General features: G+C 34.5%; 1 protein-coding gene across 1 annotated transcript in view; it reads right to left on the bottom strand.

Moving 5' to 3' along the window:
* LOC145247428 (BRCA1-associated RING domain protein 1-like) overlaps positions 1-21,301 on the bottom strand; it is a 129,600-nt gene that overhangs the window by 58,231 nt on the left and 50,068 nt on the right. Inside the window, exons 3-4 of the mRNA XM_080109186.1 lie at positions 5,951-6,007; positions 2,874-3,019 (exon numbers count right to left, since the gene is read on the bottom strand). Of these exons, the coding sequence (XP_079965312.1) occupies positions 2,874-3,019; positions 5,951-6,007 (203 nt within the window). The remainder of the gene's footprint in view (positions 1-2,873; positions 3,020-5,950; positions 6,008-21,301) is intronic.

Here is a 21,301-nt window from a genome sequence, read left to right as displayed (position 1 = left end):
AAAAAAAAAAAAAAAATCATTTAAGAACAAAATTTGTAAAGTTTAAGCCAAAATAAAAAATATCCATAAAAAAAAATCCGAAAAGTGCAAAGTTCAAGCCAAAATAAAAAATATCTATATATATATATATATATATATATATAAAAAATCCAAACAAAACATAATAAATAACAAAAACTAGGCGCTCCCTAAGTCAAACTGCGTACAACATCGGAGCCGATGTTTATTTTGCTAGAGGGGTCTCACTCTTGTACGTCCGCCAAGAATTATAATTCTTACACTTAGAGCTAATACAACTGTCACCAATATACTCTGAAGACTTTCTTTTATTCTCTAAACATATAAAAACTGTAGTTCTCTTTATTTATATACTAGCTGAAGTACCCGGCATTGCCAGGTTGTATTTGATATATTTGAATATTCCGTCCTCATACATAATTATCTTAATGATTAAACAAAACACTACTTCATAATGGTTTCTTTTTCCATATCCCTAACGAGGTAGGAGCAGCAGGTGCATTTTATTTTATAGAGGTCTTGCCAGTAGTATTTCAAAATATGATGCAAGAATCTATATATTAATATGACAGCGTTTTTAATTGTTTGCCGTAAAATACGTTTAAATATAAGCTACATATAAGCATCTAAAAACAGATTCTTCCTTAAAGAACAATGCACATGATTTATCTGTAACAGTACATTCGAGTGCGTGGAAAGTATTAGCAGCAGCGATGGATGGTCAGTATGTTAAGAGATTAGCAGCAGTAGCAGAAAAATGCGCATATGCAAATTAGGAAGTGTGCAAGAGAAGAGGAAGGAAAAACAAAAAGTACTTGTACAGTTTAGTCAAGACATTAAAAAATGAAAATATCGAAAAAAGGTTATATTTCACGTATCCATTATGGAACGAAGTTCTCAAAAAAAAAAAAATTTCACTTAGTTCCATCAAGTAGTTTGGTTTTTTTTACAGTGAAAAAACAATTTGTTATGATACCGAGCAAAAGGTTCGATTTTTGGGAAGAAAAGCTAGAATTAAAGATGGGGAGGGAGTGTCGGCGCTTTACATGGATTTATCTCCCCGTGGCGTGTTCAGCAAATTTCATAATGGCTGACTTCAACGCACTCTCATAAGAACGTGTTTCTCCGCTGTAAAAAAAACAAAAAAAAAACTACTCAATCAAATTTGAAATTTTTTTTCGGAGATCTTCAGTCCAAAACGGATACGTACAATATAACCTTTTTTTCGATATTTTCATTTTTGAATGTCTTGATTAAACTGTACAAGTACTAAGCAAAAAAATGCAACATATGCTCGGGAAGAAAGAAAGACAAGGTCAAAGAAAACGAATGTGTAAAGTGCAGGTGAGAAATGGATGGCTGCGGCCGGCGTGAGGTGAGAAGAAGAACTGCTTGCCAAGCTAAAATGGACATGTGGCAGTAAGAGACTTTTTTTAAGTTGTGCCAGGAATAACAATAAAAAACTTCTGTTGAAAAAGAAAACATACTGACCCAGCAACATTACATATTCTCCCATAAAAAAATACATTAGTCAACTATCCTAAAATGCTAGAATGGTCTCAAAATGGTGAATTATTTTACATTCAATTTATGTGAAACCAAGCCCCCACTCTAAATTCTAAAATTGATTTTGTTTTGTTTCTATCAACTCTTCACAATATTCACACATAATTTTCCTTAGTCCTACCATTAACCCAAAGTTAGATCCCCATCCTCAATTGCACAAAGACCCTATTAAACCATACATAATTGTCTTTAGAAAAAAGAGAATTTATCTCCCATAGAAAAAAAAATGGTTAACTGCCCTAAAATGCTGGAATGGTTCAAAATGGGGAACCATTTTACATTAAATTCTAAAATAATTTTTGTTCATCTTTCATTAAAGTTTTTTTAGGGTGTTCACATGTAATTGCCTAAAAAAGAAGAAAATTATTACATATTTTAAAGAGGTGGTCAGATAGGAGGGGGAAGTAACAGAAGGTATTAATCTATAAAAATACTAAAGAAATATTACAATATATTCATTTTTAAACAGTCTGAGATTTCGATTTCAGTTTTCTGTAGATAAAATGTATTACAATTTAACTGAGTTCTCGAACTTCTTTTCTTTTAATGGATACATGGCAGTTTTAAGGAATTGCAGCATATTTATGTGCATTTACTGTAGATTATTTGAAAACCATTAGTTTCTACAGATTTTCGGTAGCATATTTTGATTCTTTGCACAAAATACACTTATATGGTAAATTTCATTGCTTAATCTTGTGTTTTAACAAAGATATATCATTTTTACTGAAAAAGTAGTGTAAAAAATGTGATGAAAAATGTCCAAACATGCAGGGCACAAAAATAGTCATAACTCCCTAAATGTTAATTGGATTTCAAAAATTTAAAGATTCTTTTCTTAGTTCATGAAGCTCTTTCTATGTATGCCATTATTGAATTATTTAAAATTTTTCCATGTGTAAACTATTATTTGTTATATGAATTTAGATATAAAAGAACACAGATTATAATTATATAACTTAAACATATATAGATTTTAAAACGAAAAAACATAGGTAGGGGAAGTGTCTGAGAAAAAAAAAAAAAAATCAGACTCCCACCTTTAGAGTCAATTTGTAAAGAGAGCAGCTATAAAGAGTAGAAAAAAAACTTACATTGACTTAAAGAAAAAATGATACATAAAAACGACCCAAACCTCCCAAAATATTAAAATCATTGTTATTGCCTTTTTTTTTTTTTTTTTTAAATAATAATCATAACAAAATGTAACCAATAAAAAATAGAGAAGGAAGAGACCTGATGACATTTTTCAGAAAAGAGAAGGATGTGATACTGAAATCAAACAATACCTGATTGTGGATTGAAGAGAATTTCTTTAAGATGTCGTACAATATTGGTAATGTTACCGAGCGGCAGCTGTGTTTTAATGTCTTTGACATTGAATGGAACCTGACAAACTGGACAGCAACGTGACACCTTCACAGATATACACATACTAGAAAAAAAAAAAGAAAAAGGAAAGTTTATTTACATATACTATATCTTGTTATCTTTTTGTTAGTACCTGTCCAAAGGAGATGCTGACACAAAAGGAGGATGTCCTTTGTTAAAACAAAGAAAAAGAGTTGGAAAACGTTTAATATTGGTGGCTATGTTTGTTAGTATAACATGAGTTAAAATATATTTATTGGCATTTGTAAAGAAAACATTTTCAACAAGGGACCATAAATTTATGAACAATGACTGATCCAAGGATTCATAGTTCATCATTCATATATTATACAATAGAACCCCAGGATACGGCATTAAAAATTATTAACAAAATACAGTACAGTATATAATACACATGCATATAATCAAATAACATAAATAACGCCCTAAGGTGGGGCAAACACCCTAACCAGGAGCTGGAAAAACATTGTATTCCACATGGTAACCTGAAAAAAACTATCCTAGGGTTCTACTGTGTGTGTATGTATATATATATATATATATATATATATATACTAGCAGTTTCGCCTGGCTTTGCTCGGGCCCTATGTACCGTTCATAACTTTATCTGCATATGTATATATTAAAAAATGTGAATGAGAAAAGTTGGTAGAGACTGCAGGCATCAAATTTTTTTAACTTTGACCCCAATTTTGATCCCTTAAAATTTATTGTTTTGGGCTTAAATTAAATTAAAATGTTTGACCCATATATCCAAGTAACCTACATCTAAAATTTCAAGTGTTTAGACCCAAAATTGACGGAGGAGTTTGGTAGAGTCTGCAAAGGTCAACTCTGTAAACTTTAATCTCTTGGCAGCCAAATTTTCGCCCAAAAACTGATTAAAAAGCTTGCTGAAAGTCTGAATACCCTTTATGTAAAATTTCAAATGTTTAGACCTAAAATTGGCTGAATAGTTTGCTAGAGATAGCAAAGGTCAAATCTTTGGAACTTTGACCCCTTGGAAGCCAAATTTTCAGCAAAAAAAATTAAAAATCTTTCCCTATGTCTGAATACCTTTTATGTAAAATTTCAAATGTTTAGACCAAAAATTGGCTGAGTAATTTGTTAGAGACAGCAGAGATAAACATTCTTTTGAACTTTGATTCCAATTTTGACCCCTTAAAATTGACTGTTTTGGGCTCAAATCAAATTATAAAGTTAGATCCATGTTCAAGTAACCTATATATAAAATTTCAAGTGTTTAAACCTAAAATTGTTGGAGGAGTTTCGTAGAGTTCTCAAAGGTCAAATCATTGAACTTTGACCCTTTAACAGCAAAATTTCTGGCCGAAACCCGATCAAAAAGATTTTCCCAAATCTCAATACCCCATATGTCAAATTTCGAGTCTGTAGACTGAAAATTGACAGAGTTATTTAGTAGGGACAGACACATACAGAAATTTTCACTTTTATAGATATATTAGCATTTCAGCGTGGGTGTTTGGATGTGTATGTTGAGCAAGAAAAAAAAGTGATAGTAGGAAGGCAGGCTCGAACCTGTACTCCGAAGGGGGAAAAGAACGGTGAAAAAAAGCAACGTCTTTACTGTTACAACCACCGCCAAACCAGAAGTGACGTAGGCTTTAATTAAGGCTACAAAATCGAAGGATGACTTTCAAAAATATTGGCGAAAAAAGTCCAATCTAAAATTTCAAGTGTTTAGACCCAAAATTGTCGGAGGAGTTTGGTAGAGTTCTCAAGATCAAATCGTTGAACTTTGACTCCTTAACAGCCAAATTTCTGGCCAAAAACCAATCACAAAGATTTTCCCAAATCTCAGTATCCTGTATATCAAATTTCGAGTCTGTAGACTTAAAATTGACAGAGTTATTGCGTAGGGAAATGTACACACACAACAGACACGTTCACTTATCTATATATATATATTAGCAGGCTGCTCAGAGTTGCTCGGTGATAAAATATGCTTAAATATATTTTAATTTATGCAGATTTCATATTTATTAGCATAGAGTCAATTTTCTATCGATTATTATATTGTACCCAATATGTAGTAGTGATTTCAAAAGTGAAACAAACAAAAAAATGACTTGGGTGCCATCATCTAGAATCAAAACCAAAACATATCTGTTACCCTCTGAGCCATGTTTGTATGCATAGAAAAGTTCAACAACAACGTTATTTAACATAAAAAAGTATATTCGTGCATGTGTAAAAGTAACAAGCTTACTCAACTTATGCCTTCCAAGTTCCAATTTTTTTCAATTTTGATCTCTAAGCGGTTACTTCTACCGGCTGAAGAACAAATCAAATTTGTTTCACAAGTCCAAATCCTCCTATATATCAAGTTTCAAGTCTGCAGACAAAAAATTCACTGAGGAGTTTGGAAGAGACCATTCTTCACACAGACAAGGTCACTTTTGTGTGTGTGCATAATGTAGATACAAAGAAACAGAATTTTGAATCGCACCTTTATTTAATCTATGGAGATAGCATTCTCTCATTCCATCAACCATGAACGGGTATAAGTAATTCACAATTGTATTTTTGAGTGTACCCTACACTGAGTGTTGAACCTTCAACCTCCGGAAGAGTGTAATTTTACAACTGAATTTTACCAAGTACTTTATCTACTATGCCACATGTCCTTGCATAGTGGATGAAGTATTTGAAGATTCTGTTGTAAAGTTACACTCTTCTGGAGGTTGAAGTCATAGATAACATGAAAACATGCTAACTCCGTAAATTAAATAAAAGGTTTCGTTTGAAATTCCGTGTAGATTCCCTAATTTGATAGAAAGATTTCCAAATTCAACAAGATACACTTTGAGAAGGTCGGTGGGGTTATATGGACTGAAACTTTGTGAAAATAACACGGAGATGAAAACAGTAGTTCGAAGAATCTAAATAAGAATAATCAATACTCATTTCAAAAATTCAAAAACAAAGAAAAAAAAATTTAGACAATATTTACCTGCACACCAAATGTTCACACATCCCAAGCGAACAGAGGCTGGAACTGATTTGTTGGCTGAAAATAAAATAAAAGTAAATCATTTATCATAGATTGGTATAAATATTTAATACTAGTTGTACCTTTGCAGTGTTAGCAGGGATGAAGTGAAGTCATTTTAGTTTTGAATTTTTATTTGTTTGCATATAAAGTAGACAATTCCTGTTATATTCTTCAATGTAAAACAAGAGTTATTTCCCCTTTGCTGATTGCTCCCTTTTGACACAATCAAGGGGAAACAGAACGTATTATGAATCAACTGCTGTCGAGGCACTCACAAAACTACAAATCCAAGTCCATCTAGTAATTTATGTTCCACTCTTAAAGATAGAGTAAGAATTAAATACCTTTTATTGTTTTGTATGTGTGTTTGTTGTTCATAATTGTTAACTGTAGATAAATTTGTTTAACTTTTGGTTTTAACCTTTCGTTTTAACGATAGATATGTTTGGAATATATGTTTAGCTGTGAATTGAAATAATGCATATTTTAACGTGATTATTCAAATTAAAAATGACTAGTCAGAAGCAAACATTGAATTGTAGGTTTAAATGATAGTTGGGTCTGACTTTGAAAATTCGACAAGATAATTTTATATGTTGGACTAGCTGATGGACGAGGCATTTATGCAGATCTTATGTTTATGTAACAGTAGTAATACACACAGACGAAAAAAACGCTTTGGATAATCACAGATTTCAAGGTAGTTCTACTAAAATAGCCATATTTTTCAAACCAAAGCAGTTTTCAAATTACTACTGTTTTCTTCGGAAATGAATATACTTTCAAATGAATTAATAAATATGAATGTACATTATATATTTTAAGAGTTTTAAGCAAATAAAGTGATAAAAATGTGAACATCATAAAATGGCGTTTTAGGTAAGGTTTTGTAATGACTCTCCCTGTTTTCTAAAGGCCCGTACCATGATTGTATGAAGAATTTCGCCATGAAATTTAGGAAACAATCAGAAGAGGTGTTAATCTTAATACTGTCAAGTGTCCGAAATATTTTTGACCATTTCTTTTTTTGTCGTGTTAAAAATAAGACTTTAATATGACGAGTATCGAACATTTTGAAAAAAAATTTCAGCGGACACCCACTAGTAAGTAAATCATTCTTTTTATTATCTTTATCAATTAAAAGTATTATTCTATGTTGAGTACGACTGCGGTAATTGATAATAATTTAAAAGGATCTACCCGAAAAAAAATCTTTCTATTTGGTCAAATCAATTTAGTATTAGGAGCAGCAGTTGTAGTATTAGTCATAGCACAGTATAAACACCACACGTTCTTTAATTTTTATTCATAAACGAATTAAGAAAAACATAGAAGTATGAATAGAAATGTTCTGATATGTTTAATTAGAGCTATTTTGTGATCAGAATAACATTAATTTAGAACTATTCGGTTTTCAGAACGTAATTCTTCTCTATATCTCATTCCCTATCTCAATTGGTTACATTTCCGACACGTTTCCCAGACCAGCACGATCAACATGCCTCACTTCTAGATCTCTTTCTGACAACGGTTCCCAATGACTGTACAACAAATGCCCACAGCCCACTCGGGAATGCTGATCACGCTGTGATAATGGTAGAAATCAGCCTAAATTCTCGCCCTAAAACTGAAGACCCACTACTCAAAACAACGAGGTATTACAAAAAGGCTGATTGGGAAGCAATCAGGGAGCTCATCAGAGATGCCCCATGGCAAAATATCTTTACTCTTCCAGCAGAACAGTGTGCAAATGAGACAACTGAATGGTTCAAAACTGCCATTGAAGCACATGTTCCCGCACGGAAATACTATAGCAAGCCCCACTCCCCCCAATGGTTTACTTCTGCTTGTGCAGCTGCAATTTGTCAAAGGCAGCATGCGTTCCGCAGATTCAACCGACATAAGTCCAGCTCAAATAAACAGAAGTTTATAGAAGCTAGAAATAATTGTAAGAGAGTGATAGACACAGCTAAGTCAGATTACTCTGAAACCACCAGAAAGCGCATCGAAGCACAGAAATTAGGAACCCGGGATTTTTGGAAAATCTACAACAGCGTTGTTAATAATGGACAGTCAATTATTCCCCCACTAACAAACAATCATGAGGTTGCTTGCACGGCAACTGACAAGGCTAATCTGCTTGCCAGTCGGTTTGCCTCAAACTCCACACTGAACTCGGTACACCACTCACTCCCTGATTTTCCTCTGCGAACAGACGCCACACTTGACGATTTGAAAATCACCCCTTCTCAGGTACATGCTATTATAAAAAACCTAGACACCTCAAAAGCATGTGGACCAGATCTCATCCCGGCTGTGCTATTAAAAAAATGCTCTGCCGAGGTTGCTCCAGTTCTGTCCAAACTTTACAATAAATACCTTAGCGAATCTTGTTTTCCCGACTGCTGGAAAACCACCTCTGTGGTACCAGTCTTCAAGAATTCTGGTGAAAGAACTGACCCACTAAATTATCGCCCCATTAGCCTCCTCCCGCTTTTCGCCAAAATATTTGAGTCCTTAGTTAATCAAGTCCTAGTCCAGCACCTAACAGCTGCTAAACTCCTGACTGACAAACAATATGGATTCAGGCAAGCTCGTTCAACAGCAGATATCTTAACTGTAGTTTCTGAACGTATATACCGTTCATTGGATAAAACAGGGGAGGGTAGAACGGTGGCCCTTGATATATCTAAGGCTTTTGACAGGGTATGGCACGATGGTCTTCTAAGGAAAATTAGATCATATGGAATCACTGGAAGAATTCATAACATAATTAAATCCTTCTTAAGTAATAGAAAAATCAAAGTTGTCCTCGACGGACGTACATCCAAACAATATGACAAATGCGGGAGTGCCTCAGGGGTCTATCCTTGGACCTCTATTGTTCCTGATATTCATAAACGACCTCCCTGATAATATTGTTTCGGAGATGGGTACATTTGCCGATGACACCACTCTCTATAACAGATATGAGGGGAAAACAAATGAACACATATCCAAGAAAATGGCAGAAACACTAGAGGATGACCTCCAATCCGTAGTGGAATGGGGACAAAAATGGTTGGTCTCATTCAATGCTGCTAAGACTAAGCTTGTTTCCTTCAATAACTACAAGAAACCTTCTCTACCACCAATAGCAATGGCCAAGAGCACATTGCCTGAAAGTACTTCTTTTAAACTCCTCGGCCTAACGTTTACAGGGAATATGAACTGGAATAGATATATTGAGAGCATTGCCAAGGCTGCTGCAAGGAAGGTTGGCTCCCTCTGCCGTGCTAGAAAATTACTTACGCTTGCCAGTATCCTATACCTCTATAAGGCAACCATTCGCCCATGTATGGAGTACTGTTGTCACATCTGGGCTGGTGCATCTGCTGCTTGTCTCTCGCTCCTGGACAGGGTTCAAAAAAGAGTCGCCAACCTGATAGGTCCTGAACTGTCATCTAGGCTTCAACCTCTGTCCCATCGACGAGATGTTGCATCCCTCTGCCTGTTCTACAAATACTTTAATGGTGAATGCTCTGACGAACTGCAAACACTTGTACCTCCCCGACGTAACTACCCCCGACAAACCCGACAAGCTACTAGGTCTCATCCCTTTACAGTGAAGATCCCTAGGTGCAAGAAAGCCTTTTACTCCAATAGTTTCTTCCCCAGAACTGCGGGTCTTTGGAACTCCCTTCCGGGATTCTGCTTTCCCAAATGCAATGATATGCAGAAGTTCAAGTGTAATGTTAACAAACATCTTTCTACTCTTCTCCCTTCATAATGACCCCGCTAATTAATTCCCTAATAGTAGCCCCCTGCTTCAAAGTGGCACTGTGCCTTGTTTGGGGTGAAAATTGAATAAAAAAAAAAATAAATAAATAAAATAACAATCCCAACCAATTCGGCATTATGAATCCATTATAATTTCTCACATTTCTGGTCAAATTTAAAAACATGGTTAAAAAAACAAAAACTTTTGTAGATATATAGCTTGCATGCACTTTTATTCATTGCATTAGTTTTGAACAGCGAATTAAAACAATGTTTTACTGCGAACAGCCACAAATGTTTTTTCCAAGTCAAAAGATGTATGAAAATCTTGTTTGTATAGATTTGAAAAAGTTGTCAAAAAACAAATATATAACAAATAAATGTTATCAAAGGCAAGATAAGTTACTTTTCTACCTAACTGGATAGGTTTTTAGTGTTTATATTTAATGTAACATGTTTATTCAGTTCAAAAAACAGTGTTTACAGATGTATTGGAAAATTTAAAATGGCGGCCGACTCTCTCTTTGAGGCGATAAATTTGGGAAAATGAGTTATAAATAAAATAACTAGACAAAATACTGTTAGAAACTCGCTCAATATATATTACCGTGACATAGGCTGATATATATTTGGCAGGTTTTTAACGGTATTTTGACTAGTTTTTTTTTATTTTTAACTCATTTTTCCAAACTTACCGTGTGAAAGAGATAGTCGGCCGCCATTTTTAATTTTACAATACATCGGTAAGCACTGTATGTTATTATAGAGGTCTCACTACTGAATGCAGTTTGACGTCATTCCCAAAACACTATTCGTTTTAGTTCATTATTATTCTTCTGGGTAGATTTTATTAAAAATTCTTAAAAATACAGTACATAAACTGAATGATAATTACACTTATTGAATTTCTCATTAAAGAAAAAGGTTTTTTTTTTTAATTACTCTTCTTACAAAGCCTATTTATAAATAAAATAAAAAGTTGTCTTTACTGCTTATGGATGGATGTTTGCCACAAAAGAAAACCAAAATTATTGTAAAATCCCAGAAAATAAAATCAATACAAGGATTGGATTCCTTGTAAAATTTTACTTCAGAAAAATATCTTGGTATAGGGTTTTGTTTTCAATTGCATCCCTGGACAGTCAGAAATTACATAATCAGGTTGGTGCTAAAGTTTTTGCCGATGTGTAAAAGGGGCATTTTAAACCATTGTCATTATTTAAACATATCACCAGGATTAATTTACAACATTTTCTTCCAGAATATTAAAGCATCATTGATATTTTTCTGAAACATTTTCACTCATGTTGACCTGAAAATGACTTTTAGTCAACAGAAAGAGAATCCTCTTCTATCATAATAATGCTTGTTCTCACACAGAACTACTGACCAAAGATTTCCTAAGAGAACTTGGTTCAGAAATCTCACCCCATTCTGCATATTTTCTTGGCTTAGTTCCCCCAGATTATAACTTGTTTCGAGGATTACAAAACCATTTAGACATCTTTAGGTTAACATCACAAAGAGATTGACCACAAGTTAGATTCATTTTTAACATCAATGCCTAAAGAATTTTATGAGGCATTTATAAGCTTGTTGACAGATGGAATCAAGTTATACAGGACAAAGGTCGTTATTGTTGCAAGTAAATACTTTCAGAAAGTTTTTCGGGTTTGTATTACTGTACACATAGATTCGAAAAAGTTGTCAAAAAACAAATATATAACAAATAAATGTTATCAAAGGCAAGATAAGTTACTTTTCTACCAAACTGGATATATTTTTCGTGTTTTTATTCAATGTAACATGTTTATTCAGCTCGAAAAGCATACAGTGTTTACCGATGTAATGGAAAATTCAAAATGGGGCCCGACTCTCTTTAACACGGAAAGTTTGGGAAAAGCTGTTATAAATAATAAACTAGACAAAATACTGTTAGAAATTCGCTCAATATATGTTACCGTGACATAGGTTGACATATATTCGGTGCATTCATCTTAGTTTATTTTCAATCAGTTGATATGTGTGTCATGTTAGTACAGTGGTAACGTCACCAGCTTTGAATGCTTCAGTTTTGATTTTGATTCTAGCTCTGAAATCTGGACAAATTAAAATATATTTAAGCGTATTTTACAATTCAGCAAAGCTGCCCTCTCTCACTAGTACTATAGATATATAGAATGGATGAAACGGTTTTTGTTTTAGTGATGAGTCACTATCACAATTGTTTGACATTAAATTTGAAAATGACCTGTTTTACTGTTTATATCTGTTGGTACAACAGCTGCTGCTGCTGATGGTGATTCTTTACTGCTAAAAAGTCTTACTTACAACTGAATTTTACCAAGTACGTTATCCACTACGCCATTGGTCTTCTAGAGGTTGAAGGTTCAATTCTCAATGAAGGCGACACTGAAAATACAATTGCGAACTTCTATCCAGTCGTGGTTGACAGAACGAGAGCATGCTACTCTTATTTATTAAATAAAGGTAGCCTTTTGAAATTATGTGCAGATTCTTTATGTTTGACAAGATACACCTGAAGATGGTCAGAGATTACATCGACTGAAACATTGTGTGAATCAAGATGAGAACAATTACCTGAAAAACCTGTTTGTGTCCATTGGCACAACAGCTGCTGCTGCTGATTTTCAATGTCTGCCTGTCAGCCATAAGCATATTTTTTTGTAATATTATTTGAAACAAGAAATAGTCACAACTTTCAATCGTAAAGATTACATGGAATCCGAATTTAGACCTAAAAAAATATTTGCTAAAACCAACTCCCAATTAAAAAAAAAATAGAAAAAAGAATTTATTTTTGCAAATATCTTTTTAGGTCAATATTCAAATTCTATATTATATTTAAGACAAAATCTTATATCTGGCCAGAGATACTTTCAATTTTTTATGCTCCTCCCCTTTGGCCAAGCATCTATCACCCACAAAGTGCCATTTGCAGGGTATGTTTACACTTATTTCAAATACTGTAAAAAAATTATTCAGATACTTTCGGTAGAGAGGTAGAGATTGTCTGAATGCCGACAGGATTAGCTGTAAGGCCAACAGGTATAATCTTGCCTATGGATATAAACTGAGTCATTACATGTCAAATTAAATCTTTTAGATAAAAATACTAACAGACGGCTTGGTTAGACTTATAAATCTTCATGATTCGAATACCATCAGCCTAATATATTACAACATATTTTTTTTTTAAATCATTATATAGGTAATGGCTTCCATGTTGTGTAACTTTATCACCTTTGTGATCGTACTATGATGAAACAACACAAGACGAGTATTTGATGTAAATCAGTTAAACTCTGGATGTGCGTGACACTGTTGGATGGAGTCAATCATTAGCTGTCTGGTCATGTCAGTCCCCAGCAATTTTCTTCGGGGCCTGATCTACTCTCGCCTGGCTTTGACTCAAATCTTTCACAGGGCACCTCTGAGTCACCAACTGTCTCAAACTGGACACTTGTCAACCATCACAAACTTAAGACCACTCACAACTGTTCCCAACTGTCGTAAACCCTGCCACCACACCTGAAACTAACAATAAAATATACTGATCAAACTTTTATTCTCATTCATTGCCACACTTTGATTAACAATCCATTTCAGTTTTCTTTTGTGTGCATCGGTGAACAACTTCCTATGCCTATGTTCTGCTGATAAATCCATTTTCTTTTTGTTATATTTTTCCTCTTATCTTTTTTACTTCCTAATACTTGGGAGGACCTTGACAGTATCACAATTGTATTATATACTAAGTCTACTTAGAAGATCATTGTCTCCCAACATGTACTGCTTCTTTAAAATACTTACTATGCTCCATTTTTCTGTGTACCATTTTATTTACTACATTTAATAATCATAAGTAGTAATGAATAGTGATAAATAATAACACTACACAAAAACTAGTATGGGATTAAGTTTCCTAAAATTCATACAAGAATTGTCTGTGAAAACCTGTGACGTAATGGATTATAAGTACTAAGTTATAATCAATCCTCAGTGCAAGTGATACTAAGAATAGTAAGATTTCTATTTAGTCATCGCTGATGGAATGTTTCTAACCAGGGTTCCCGACGATTGTGTAACTAATGCCCACAGCCACTTGGGAACGCCGCTCATGCAGTGGTAATAGTTGAAATAGCCCTAAACTTTAGAGACAAAACTGAAGAGCCACTACTCAAAACAACGAGATATTATAAAAAGGCTGACTGGGAAGCCATCAGGGATGCCCCATGGCAAAATATCTTTTCACTTCCTGCTGAACAGTGCGCAAATGAGACCACTGAATGGTTCAAAACAGCAATTGAAGCACATGTTCCCACACGGAAATTTTATAGCAAGCCCCGTTCTCCCCAATGGTTTATTTCTACTTGTGCAGCCGCCATCGCGCAAAGGCAGCATGCGTACCGCAGATTTAACCGACATAAGTCCAGTTCAAACAGGCAGAAGTATATAGAAGCCAGAAGTAACTGTAAGAAAGAAATAGTGACAGCTAAGAGAGAATTTACTGAAACCACCAAAAAATGCATCGAAGCACAAAAATTAGGGACCCGCGACTTCTGGAAAATCTACAACAATGTAGTAAATAATGGGCAATCAACAATCCCCCCACTATCCAACAATCATGAGGTTGTTTGCTCAGCAACTGAGAAGGCTAACATGCTTGCCAGTCGGTTTGCCTCAAACTCTACACTGGACCCTGCCAACCACTCCCTGACTTTCCTTTGTGGACAGACGCCACACTAGATGATCTGAAAATCACCCCTTCTCAGGTGCATGCTATCATAAGAAATCTTGACACTGCAAAAGCATGTGGACCTGATCTCATCCCGGCTGTGCTATTAAAAAAGTGCTCCGCCAAAGTAGCTCCAGTTCTCTCCAAACTTTACAACAAATGCCTTAATGAATCTTGCTTTCCTGCCTGCTGGAAAACTGCTTCTGTAGTACCAGTTTTCAAGAATTCTGGCGAAAGAACTGACCCAGTAAATTATCGCCCCATTAGCCTCCCACTTTTCGCCAAAATATTTGAGACAATAATTAACCAAGCTCTAGTCCATCACCTTACAGATGCTAAACTTCTGACTGACCAACAATATGGATTTAGACAAGCTCGTTCAACAGCAGACATCCTAACTGTAATCTCAGAACATATATACCATTCACTGGACAAACTGGGGGAGCGTAGAGCGGTAGCTCTAGATATATCTAAGACTTTTGACAGGGTATGGCATGAAGGTCTTCTCAGGAAAATTAGACCATATGGTATCACAGGAAAAATACATGACATAATTAAATCCTTCTTAGATAAGAGAAAAATCCAGGTTGTCCTCAACAGTTGTACATCTAAACAATACGATATAAATGCAGAGTGCCTCAAGGATCTATCCTGGGACCTCTGTTATTCCTAATATTCATAAATGACCTCCCTGACAAAATTGCCTGTGAGATGGGTATATATGCTGACGACACCACACTATAACAGACACGACAGGAAAACAAATGAACACATATCTAAAGAAATGGCAGAAGCACTAGAGGATGACCTCCAATCTGTAGTGGAATGGGGACATAAATGGATGGTCACATTCAATGCTGCCAAGACTAAACTTGTTTCCTTCAATAATTACAAGAAACATTCTCCACCACCAATAGCAATGGCCAATAACTCTTTATCTGAAAGTACATCCTTTAAACTCCTCGGCCTAACGCTCTCAGGAAACATAAGTTGGAACAATTACATCAAGAGTATCACCAGGACTGCTGCAAAGAAGGTAGGTTCTCTCTACCGTGCTAGAAAGATACTTACGCCTGAAAGTATCCTATATCTCTATAAGGCCATCATTCGTCCATATATGGAGTATTGTTGTCATATTTGGGCTGGTGCATCTACCACTAGTCTCTCGCTCCTAGACAAGATTCAAAAGAGAGTCGCCAATCTGATAGGTCCTGAACTGTCATCTAAACCTCAGCCCCTCTCCCATCGACGAAATGTTGCATCCTTCTGCCTTTTTTTACAAGTAATTTAACGTTGAATGCTCTGACGAACTGCAAGCACTTGTGCCCCCTCGACGTAAATATCCCCGACAAACTTGACAAGCAGCTAAATCCCACCCCTACACAGTAGAGATCCCTAGATGTAAGAGAGCCTTCTACTCCAGTAGTTTCTTCCCCAGGTCAGCTAAACTTTGGAATTCCCTGCAGGGTCCCTGCTTCCCCAGCTGTACTGATATGCAGAAGTTCAAGTGCAACGTGAACCGACATCTTGCTGCCCAACTCCCTACACAGTACCCCTGATGCCCATGTCCCTGATAGTAGCTCCCTACAACAACGTGGTAACATGCATTGTTTGGGGTGAAAATGTAATAAAAAAAAATAAATAAATTTTTAAAAAGCCACTTCCATGTTTTAAAAAGATAGGTTTTATTTGAAATTCTGTACAGATTCCCCGAGTTTGACAAGATGCACCTGGAGAAGTTCAGAGGTTACATCGGACAAAATGTGATAATTCAAGATGAAAACAGTAGTCCAAATGATCCAAATTATAAATCCTTATCTCAAAAATTCTGAAACATCACTTAGTTTTGTTTTTTTAATAATATAAACACCTTTTGTGTCATTTAACAACAAAACAATACTTATTGTCAACAAGTCATTGAACAGAAATGAATATTTTAGCCACAGGCGAAGGAGAATTATTGAGTTATGCTTTTCTCAACAATAAGATTTGAAGTCAGGAGAGCCAATTCCATAGCTCAAGATAGTATCCATTAATTATGTACTCCCCAAACCATTTAAAATTAGAAATGCTGATACTTGTAAAGAATTGCCACTATATTAAAAAAAAAATTTTTTAAGTAAAATAAAAATATTTTGTATGATGTACGTATGCGTAACGGAAAGAAAACATTGTACACCAAAAATCATATAAACTAATCAAGTAGTTTTATTTTTAAAAAGAAAATTAAATTTTGTGGCCAAACAAACTATGCCAATATCGCAATGCTATCTTGAAAACAAGGGAAATAACTCCAAATAATTCAAACTTGTGAAATTTTAGGAAGCCTTTTCTTACATTGTGACATATTGGAAAACCTCAAATTTGCTTGAAAATTATTTTCTTTATAAAAATAGAATTACTTAATTTACATGAGTTTTGGAATACAATATTTTGTTACCACCACAGATACACCATAAAAATTGTCTTTTTTTTTTTAATATGGGGGAATACTGAGGAAGCATCAAAATATTATTTGAACTTCATAATAGAACCCTGAAACCAAAAGTAAAATATGTTAAAAATATGTGTTTAGAAAATGACCCCAAACGTTTTATGTCAGGTATGATTGCTATTATAAATATACAGACAGTCACACCTACGCACATTTTATGGTATTGGATAACTTCTGCCAAAACAATGTTTGGTGCCAAGAAAAAAAAAAAAAAATGGTCACATAACAGTTCTTATACAGGCTTATCTATATCGACCATGTTGAAGAATACTAAAATTCAGACCAAAGCTTTTATCTTTTTATTTTTATGGATGTTTTGTATGTGGGCGTTTTGTGCGTGGGTGTATCACTGCAATTGAATAAGAGTACAAGGGAGACAACCGAGGCAGACACACTAAAATAATCCAACAGATTAGCAGTATAAAAAAAAAAATGCTTTGTTAAATGTCCAGTCACGTATACCAATAAGAAAAATGTTTGTCCATGTACAATTTACTACTTTTAAGTTAGGAGACCTAGGAACATGAAATCTGAAAGTAATGATCCTTTAACTAAACTAATTATCCTAAAAGAGACAAATTTATATTTCTTCTTATAAGAGGTTGGTTGAATACAAAGTTTGTCAGTGAAAACAAACTTTTTTTTTTTTTTTTTTTTTTTTTTTTTACAAAGTCGAGCATGCAGGATCCCCCTTCCATAAGTGAAAAATTTATGTTCACCACGACTAATGTTTGTACAAAATCCAATGCATGGTTATTGAGAAAAGTGCAAACAAACAAACAAACGATTTATATAATGGCCCCTAATCTCTCAGCTTATTTCCTTTATTCCATCTGATACTTAACTTTATATAAATAGGAATATATACGTATGTGTATATGTATATACAGGATTCCATCCTAACCTAATTAACTGATCTTTATGAATTTTGTTAACACGACTTCTTTACCGTATTGATTGTATTGGGTTATATTTAGGTAAATTTAGTTTTATATAGAAGATGTATGTGGACAAATGTAGCTATCGGAGCTTCAATTGAAAGAAGACTTGCAACATCTTTTGTGAGAAAGAGGTTGCAGGGAAGAGAAAAGGGCATCCCCTACAAGGCTAAGTCTATTTTGAACTATCAAGACAGGATAAGTCCTTTCTAGCAGCACCTGGCCAGATATGGCAACAGTATTCCATCCTTGGATGTATCTGGCTCATATAGGTTGAAAGTTGTGCAGGCATTACAAAAAATACAATTACCAATTACTTTAAACTTCTACCCATGGCTAACAGAAAAAGAGCAAGCTATCTTGATGGATAAAAGTTTTGTTTAAAATTCTGTTTGACTCCCAAGTTCGACGCAAGTTCAAAATATACCTGAAAAGGATCAGAGGTTGCATTGGCCAAAATGTTGAGGATTAAAGAAGGAGAAGAGTCAAAGTTATATTGATGAGGTTTTTGATGAAATCTACCTTTATTTAGTTGTCTCCCCATGAGGGCAGAGACACAAAGTCATTTTTTTTATATGGGAGAAATTCAGCAATCCAAAAGGGGTTATTCTGGATTGGGACAGTCTAGAAAAACTTTTCCAAGGACAGAATAAAGTATAATATCAGAATGGATATTGCACTTTGCTTCTAAAGGACATTGCAAAGGCTGTTGCAAAGAAGGTGGGTTCCCTCCATCGAGCTAGAAGACTACTCACACCTGAGAGTATCCTGTACCTCTATAAGGCCACCATTTGCCATGCATGGAGTATTGTTGCCACATCTGAGCTGGTGCATCTACCACTAGTCTCTCCCTCTTAAATAAAGTCCAAAAAAAGAGTTGTCAAGTTAATCGGTCCCACTTTATCAACTAAGCTCCAGCCTTTGTCCTATCGCCGCAATGTTGCATCACTGTGTCTGTTTTACAAATATTTTAATGGAATGTGTTTTTATGAACTCGTTTCACTTGTACCCCTCGACGTACATATCCCCGACAAACCCGCTTAGCAATAAGATCTCACCCCTTTACTGTTGTTGTCCCTAAATGGCAGAAAGCTTTCTATTCTAAGTTTCTTCCCTCGAACAGCTAGACTTTGGAATTCCCTTCCTGTTGCCTGCTTCCCTGGCTGTACTGATATGCAGAAGTTTAAATGTAACATAAACAAATATCTTGTTAATCTTTCCTAGACATGACCCCAAATAATAGCCCCTTACGTCCAAGTGGCAATATGCTTTGTAAGGGGTGAACATGAGTTAAAAAAAAAAAAAAAGGGCCAAGGAACTATTGAAAATGAGATCACCAAAGGTTGTATATGTGCTACTTGCATAAATCAGAGAATGCCATATATTGACCAACTTTTTATTGTAATTGTGGCAGAATTGAATGAGACCTGGATTAATAAGTAATTATCATATGAGAGAATGAATGGCTTTCCTTTAGAAAGAAAAATACTAAATTAAAAACCAAAACAGAGGTATGAAGCAAAAGAGAACAAAACCAATACTTAAACAAAATTGTCATATCACCCATGATCATAAATATTTTTCATACCTACAGACACTAGTGTTCCATGCTTTTGCAATCATCAGTGCAGGAAGTGACGATTGCTGCTGATTGAAAGATTCCAACCCTGCTACGAAGCCACCTTTGACTCCATTAGCAAGGAATGGAACCCCTGGTTCACTGTCAACCATGAGAATTAAGGGAAATTTAACATTTATAAAGCCAAATACAGGCATAATTATGTATATAAATATATATATTCATTCATGATGGACGGACAAGGGTGCATTTACAGGTCCACTCTCCTTTTGTCGGGGGACCATGGCTGTTCCTAAGCCAGTCACAATGACCCTTGATAATCACTCAAAACTGAAATTTTAAACAAACGTTGGTAGAAACACAAATAATTGTCAACAATCAACAATTGCTATGTTCTACCATTATTTTCTTTGATTTTTGTGCGATTAGACAAGATCAAAAAGTTAGGATGGGCCAGAAATGATTATCATTTTACGTTAAATGTATGTGTGAAACAATTTTCCTACTTGAAATTCTAAACAATTGTTTCTTTTTTCTTTCTGCCATGTAATCATCTAAAAAAATGTAGAATCTCATTTCTGAAGAGTAATTTAGCTATTTTGCCATTATCTATACATTAATACGATAGCGTGTGCGTTCTTTTGTGTGTCACGCTTACATCCGGGTCGTTTAATTGTTATGTTCTCCTATTTCTTGTAATAAATTATTTTACCAAGAATTCTTTATAAGTTTTGGTTTTAGCTGATGGCACTTAAATCATTTATTTTTTTATAAAAAATTTTATCAAGAACTCTTCATAAGTTTTGGTTTCGGTTATGGCTGAAGGAACTAAAGTTATATACATTTTTTTTCATAAGTTTTTATTTTGGTTTTGATTCAAGTTAATGCACCCAAGTCATATGGATATATATTTTTTTTTTTTTTTTGAAATCGCAACTTTATAACGTATAAAAATTGATAGAACATTATTTCTATAATAATATATACAAAATCTGCAAGAGTGTACTTTACGACCGGGCTTTGCCGGGCGTTTGTGCTAGCTTAGATAACTACTTTGCAGTTTTAACAGAAAAGCTACAATAATATCAAAGCATCTCCATTTACACTGAACATCTACAGAATGCCAAAATCAATATATTACATATGAATGAGTCCCCTGTGGAATTTCCACAGGTCCTGCTAGTTATTATTGCTTTATTTTTATTTTTACAGTAATGCAAATCAATCTAATAACAGACCAAATCTTTAGAATTGGGAGAAAAAACTGAACCTTTCTTCATGGAGGGAGGGGGGGGGGGTAGAGAATAGTTAAAATATAAAGAATTGTTTTCTAAATAGTAACATTATGTAGAAATTCATTCTTTACATTGGACAGGCTTTGTTAACTATTCTGTTCCTAAACTATTTTCTTATTTTGCATACCAATTGTAGAATTTTTTAATCGTTTTCAAAAATTTAAACTGGCATAAACAAAGAGATTCGTTTTGACAGAAAAATAAATCTTCCACAATTTTCAATCAATTACAATGGAAAACATTTGAGAAAATATTTTTTAGGAAGATCTACTCTTATAATATAAGCCCACCTCCTAACTGTATGTTTATGTTTTGCAAAAATATATGCGTGTGTGTGTGGGTGGGGTGAGGGTGGGGGTTTACAGAAATTTGAACATTTTTAAAACGATTCGAATCTTTAATAACATAATTTTAAAAGAATCGGAATCAGAGTTGATACTTGTATCAGAATCGGAAAAAAATTTGGAATCGTCCCATCACTTATA

The sequence above is a fragment of the Euprymna scolopes genome, chromosome 25, assembly GCF_053919585.1.
Source record: "Euprymna scolopes isolate OS-2025 chromosome 25, ASM5391958v1, whole genome shotgun sequence".
Lineage (NCBI taxonomy): Eukaryota > Metazoa > Mollusca > Cephalopoda > Sepiida > Sepiolidae > Euprymna > Euprymna scolopes.
The sequence above is the reverse complement of the archived record's forward strand: the minus strand, read 5'-3'. Positions and strand labels throughout refer to the sequence as shown.